Here is a 6,000-nt window from a genome sequence, read left to right as displayed (position 1 = left end):
CAGCGCCGTTCTCCGCTCACTGCTGCCATCCAATACATTTGAAATTCCCCGCCTTCGAAGTGCTCGCACGCCCTCTGCCTGAAACTGCGACAGCGGGAGTTCTGTTCATTTTGTCCTTGCTTTAATTTCGTATGCTGGAGATTTTTGCATCATTTCGAACCCGTTATTTTTTTTGTTGCGCGGCTGGAGCCTTTCCGAGTCATTTAAAATGCGCCTTTTTTTCTTTCCGCGGTTCAGCATACTGCATTTCGAACGCCCATTTTATAGCGCGGCTGGAGCCTTTCTGCGACGTTTCGAACGTGCCATACTTATTTCTTGCGCGGCTGAAGCCTTTCTGCGTAACGTCGAACGCGCCATTTCTGCCTTGTGCGACGGTTTTTTTCGCTTACCGTCGTAAAAACCAACCCCACGACCGTTCGTAACTAAATGGAAGCGGAGGCTGCCGGTTATATACACAAATTTCCCTGAAACGTACTTGCAGATTTCTTTGCGCTAACAACGAGGAGATGGATGACAAGCGCCAGCGGTTCACGAGGTTAGAATGTTTAGGAATATATAAACCGCGTAGTTCTTCAACGCTCAGCGTGACCCCTTGACGAGAGTACATCAGACTCTACTTAGGTCCGTCATCTCGCTGCGCTGCCTGATTCCGACAGTCCAACGGACCGTTAGCGAGCTACGACGACAAGGCGAGTCCAAAAATGGCGCTCTGCACTTAAAACAGGATTGGAATGTACAAAGGTTTAACTGTCGCATATAATCGTGAGTGCTTAGCGCAACGCTATGTCTCGGACAACAGCCACAGCACCCTTATTTCCGTATTCCCCGGGCGTCTCAATGGGATCCACTTATCCTTTACTGTCGTCTCAAAATTTAAAAGCAAAAAAAAGAGAAAACACTCACGTATGCCAAGAGTAGAAGTGGCCGAAGTCACTGTTGTAGTTGGGGCAGTTGTGGCAGTTGTGGTTGTTGTGGCTGCTGCAATGAACGTGTTCTAGTTATTAGTGTTGGCCGGAGACGAAGTGGGGAAGATGCGTACCTGGTGTGGTACTTGTGAGAGTGCTGCCCCTCGTGGACGAAACACCAGTTATCTTCTCGTCGGTACCAGTATTATTGGTCACGGGCTCTACTACTGGAGGGCATACGACGCCACCTGCAGTCAGTGACGTCCGACAGGGCATTAAGGTTTGGGCTTAGATCCACCATTCCTTCCTGTGCGGTCACACAAATCACTGGAAAAACATTTTACACCATCTTTCGGTTGGGGAACCCTGAGTAGTATGCGAAGCAGGCATAAGGTCGATTCAAGTGCCCATTAGTTTTCAGTTCGTCGTTTTCGTGAGGTTGAGGTAAGTAGCTGCCGTTATATTTACTCTTTGGTTTCCATGGTAACTACCACACTTTTCACTTACCGCAACTACGAAATGGGAAATTGCGTTGACCTCATGGCTGTTTGGCATACTACTCAAGGTTCCCCTACGGGAAGATGGTGTAATTTTGTTGTACTTTGTACGTGGTATGAGTTTGTCTTTATTTAGGCATTATCATCATCAAGTTCAACGTAGGTGACGTCGAGCTGTGGTTGGCGTTCCGCTTTGATTATGACCACCTTATGGTCTGTGAAATATAAAGTCAAGGGCTGTTGTAGTCTTTATTTAAGCATTATCATCATCATGTTCAACGTAGGTGACGTCGAGCTGTTGGCGTCCCGCTTTGATTATGACCGCCTTATGGTCTGTGAAATGTAAAGTCAAGGGCTGCTGTAGTGGATGAGCCCTGAAGTTGCTGAAGATGAGGTCGATGCACGTTCCCCGGATGGTTGTGGGCTGCTTGTAATCACCGCCCGCCGAGACTCGCTGCCGCACGCCGCTGCCCACGACAATAAAACGTCGAAGGCACGTGAAGCGTGCTCGTCTCGTTCCGGCCCAGGAAGACACCGGCTACACTGTCGCTCCAGGAGCCCTTAAAGGCAAAGCGTGCTCGACTCGGGCCGACCCAGGAAGAAACCGGCAACACTGTCGCTCCAGGAGCCATAGAAGGGACCGCGCTTTGAGCAACCCGAGCATGCGCAGTGGGGGTGTGGACGGCGCAACAACAACGACAACGACATGGGAGGGACATATTCGCGACCATGAGATGCTTCGCATTTAAAATTTGGCGAAGTTTCGCTACAGGCGGATTCCTGCGAATTGCGGCAGCCAATAGACCCTATGCAAAATGCGCCCCGCCATCTCACGTCGACTCTGGTTACTAGGTTCGCCGTTTTGGTAAGGTCGTTTGAAACCGAAACCAATTAGGAAAGCGGCGCCAAACATAGAAGGCGGGCATTGACTGCTCTTGGTGGTGGACTATGTCGGGGCCAAGCCCCTCAAATCGGGGCGAGGAGGCGCTAGCGACGTCCTCCTCCTTGATGGGGCGAGGGCGATCATCGCGCGCCTCCCTTCTCTCCCTACGAGGCGACGGGGGATGCGCACAGGAGACTCCCCCGGCCGAGACCGCCCTTGGGACGCGCAGCGATCGCACGGTACGTAAATGCCTTTCGGCCACTTTTGGACTTTTCTTGCATTGACCGTTGTTTCCCACTTCCATGGGTCACGGACCCCACCGTGTCGATTTTCGCATGCCTTCATTTGCGTCAGTGCGTTTATCTAAGATGTCTGGCGCGTCTCCGCGGGCATATTCCACTCATTGGTTGGTTGCCCCCGCGAACGCGATGTGACGGCTTCCGCCGTCTAAGGTCAGCGGACGAGCACCGATGCCGCCCGGTCGAGTCCAGTGGCTTAAAATGTGTAGCGGCCACAGAGAGCCCCCTTCCCCTACGTCAGCGAGCGTTGCGGCCGGCCAACGCCGGCGGACGCTAACTGCTGCCCGACTACGGGCTGGGCACACGGTGACGGCTGTATGCCCCAGGGGATAGGTGCGTAGTGCAGTGTAGCGTTTGCATCGTGGCTTCACGCGTAATCAACCCCTGTTTTATGAAATATGTCGCTTCCCGGTGAAGTGATAGACAACGTACACTCGCGGCGAGAGTCGTGGCTCGCTCTCGAACCCGTTGTGGGCAAAGTCTCTCGGTAGGGCCGTTCGGTGCTGCGCGAGAGCAGTGAGAATAACGACGGCGCGTTATTCTGTTATTCTTTTCTATTCTATTCCTTAATAGCAAGGGTTAAGAATAAGGATGGGATGATGCCCACAACTACAATGCCGGAGCATTGCTGTGTGCCGCAGTGCACGCAACGCGGAGATACTGGTCCAAATAGAGAAAAGGTACATGATGTTCCACGCTCTTGAACGAACTTTCTGACGCGAACTATGCCGGCGCCAGCAACCTTTGTGACACGCTGGGCGCGGTGCGCTGGAAGCGAATATTTGTCGTTGGTTCGCTAAGCGCGGGATTTCGTAGTCGCTGTCCGGATGAAAAATACAGCTGCGTTGGAGTTCCGTGGTCTAGCCTTTCTATTCGTTATGAAGCCTGAGCGTGCGCCACCTGTTTATGTGACTGACAGCGGTGCTCGAGCGGGGAAACAGTATACTAAACGTTACAAAATTAGGTTTTGTTTCTTCACTCGTCCCTGTGGCTTTGCGCCTGCTGCATTTCATTGTTAAATGGTACAGCTTAGCCCCTACACGAGCCTTGATCTTGCCTAGGGCGGTAAACCAACTTTTCTTGCCGCACTACGCCGTCGTGGCGCGGTTGAAAATTTCTTTTGTGGTGGGCGCGCGCGGTATGGGAGTATGTTGTTGGTGGTTTGTCTTAGGTTGCATTCAGTCGCCTGTCGTTGCGGAAGGGGCGTACACTGTTTTATGATGATCAAACGTTGTAAAATTCGAGATTTTGCACATGGTTCCCGATTTGCCGGGCTGACAGATGATGTTGTTGCGTCAAGTTAACTTGTTGCCCATTGTTATTTCAGCCACGATGCATTTACTGTCAATAATTTTGCAACTAAAATACACACTCACTCCTCCAGTTTGTCACATTGCATGCACGCCTCCGACGTAATTGCTGGAGGTAGCTAAGGCAATTTTCATGGTTTCTTTTAAAAAACGACCAGAGTTGCATCAGTCTGCCGCGCATCAGCTTGAGTGCTTTTGCTTTTGTTGTATCCACAGTGGAAAGCTCAGTAAATTAAACTACTTCCCTTATTCATAGCGCGTGCAGTAAATGGAACAAAGGGAAGCATTCGCGCATCCCTGAATGCCACGGTCTAGTAAACACGACGTTGGCCAGTCTCTGCGTGCTCGCGAGATGACCACGGCGTAATGTGGCTTTAGTGCTTGCTGGTAGCTCATAGGTGACCCTTCAGGTGCCATGCCAGTCCTTGTTTCTGCCACTGCGGGGGGTGAGGCCAGCAAAACTGAGGCAAAAAACCCATTCCCAAGGCTACCAAGTTTTCCCCCAAGCGCCTCCACGGCACTTTGTTGCTGCTCGCATTGCTATTCCCTGCACGCCAGCACCACCGCCCTTGTTTTTGTGCTTGTCGAACATTCTATTCCCTGGGCGTCTCGTTGGGCTCCATTTATCCTCTACTTTCGTCTCAAAATTGAAAAGACAAAAAAGAGAAAACGCTCACCTGTGCCTGGAGTAGAAGCGGCCGTAGCCGCTGTTGTAGTTGCAGCCGTTGTGGTTGTTGTGGATGCTGCAATAGAAGTGTTCTAGTTATTAGCGTTCGCCAGAAGTGAAGTAAGAAAGATGCGTACCTGATGTGGTGCTTATGAGAGTGCTGCCCCTCGTGGACGAAACACCAGTTATCTTCTCGTCGGTGCCAGTATTATTGGCCATGGGAGGGCATACGACGGGAGGGCATACTGGAGGGCATACGACGTGACCTGCAGTCAGTGACATCCGGAAGTGCATTAGGGCGTGGGCTTGATCCACCATTTTTTCCTGTCTTGTCACACAAACTGGAAAAAGATTGGCGAATTTTTGCTACAGGCGGATTCATGCGAGTTGAGGCGGACAATTAGGACGACCCCCGAGCAACAGCATGTTACGATGAGTCAGCCTCGCTTACGACGATCGCTAGACTCTTCTACAACCGAGGAGTTGTTTGAGGTCGGGGAGGACGGGACGGGTATCCTAATGTGCGTAAGATATGAAGACCTGTTGCAGTTTCGGAGAGGCGTTGACGTTGGTGGCTGCGATGGATGTCAATTATGTCAGTAACTGTCGAGAGAACACCAAGTTGCGCAAGTCGGGTGGTGCTAGTGGTAATAGGAAGACCCAGAGATATATTTGTTGCTTCGCGGATTAGAGCGCCAAGCATCCCTTCCAATGTGCGCGTTAGGACGACGTACAGTGCTTGATAGCGAATGCGGGAGAGGATAAGAACATCGCGGAGTTGAAGGAGGTCCTATTCATTGAGTCCCCTGAACCGTGTAGTGACACGGCGCATCATGTTAAGAATGGGTTCGGCCTGACGGAGAATGTGCTGCACAGCCAAACCTCCTCCTCCATCAGATTGCATGTGAAGGCCAAGAACTTTCAAAGTTTTTTGTGGGTAGATGGTGTTGTCATGGTGATGAAGAACAACTTGAGGTGGTTTCCAATTACGGAAGTGCACAAGCAGCAATGAAGTTTTCTCAGCCGAGCAAGCTAGACCGATAGTGTGTGCTGCTTGATCAACAGCTCTGAGCGTGTCTTGAAGGGTGTCTTGAATCAATCCCGGGCTGCCGCGTTTGATCCAGATAGTAAGGTCGTCGGCATACAGAGAGTACTGAATTTCGGGGAAAGATTATACAGCACAGTGGATACGGCGCATGGCGAGGTTAAATAATGTAGGAGAGAGGACCGCGCCCTGAAGAATGCCTCTCTGAGGGTGAGGTACCACGTCAAGCTTGTGGCCGCCAATTTGTATGGTCAGGGTACGAGATTGAAGAAAGTCCCGGACGTAACTGTGCATGTTCGAGCCGCAATTTGTATCTGCTAGTTCTGAGAGCATAGCGCCGTGATCCACATAGTGAAATGCCTTCATTGCATATCGCTTGTGCTGCTGCTGGCAA

The 6,000-nt window shown here is 51.3% G+C and overlaps 1 protein-coding gene across 1 annotated transcript in view; it reads right to left on the bottom strand.

Moving 5' to 3' along the window:
- Positions 1-781: 781 nt before the first annotated feature.
- Positions 782-6,000, bottom strand: part of LOC144139674 (uncharacterized) — a 66,317-nt gene continuing 61,098 nt past the window's right edge. Inside the window, exons 6-9 of the mRNA XM_077671963.1 lie at positions 4,699-4,827; positions 4,572-4,637; positions 1,040-1,153; positions 782-978 (exon numbers count right to left, since the gene is read on the bottom strand). Coding sequence (XP_077528089.1) covers positions 782-978; positions 1,040-1,153; positions 4,572-4,637; positions 4,699-4,827 — 506 coding nt within the window. The remainder of the gene's footprint in view (positions 979-1,039; positions 1,154-4,571; positions 4,638-4,698; positions 4,828-6,000) is intronic.

Source organism: Haemaphysalis longicornis, unplaced genomic scaffold, assembly GCF_048455015.1.
Source record: "Haemaphysalis longicornis isolate Haplotype H1 unplaced genomic scaffold, Haemaphysalis longicornis Haplotype H1 scaffold_5, whole genome shotgun sequence".
In the NCBI taxonomy this organism is placed as follows: domain Eukaryota; kingdom Metazoa; phylum Arthropoda; class Arachnida; order Ixodida; family Ixodidae; genus Haemaphysalis; species Haemaphysalis longicornis.
Note: the sequence above shows the minus strand (reverse complement) of the source record. Positions and strands in the feature narration are given on the sequence as shown.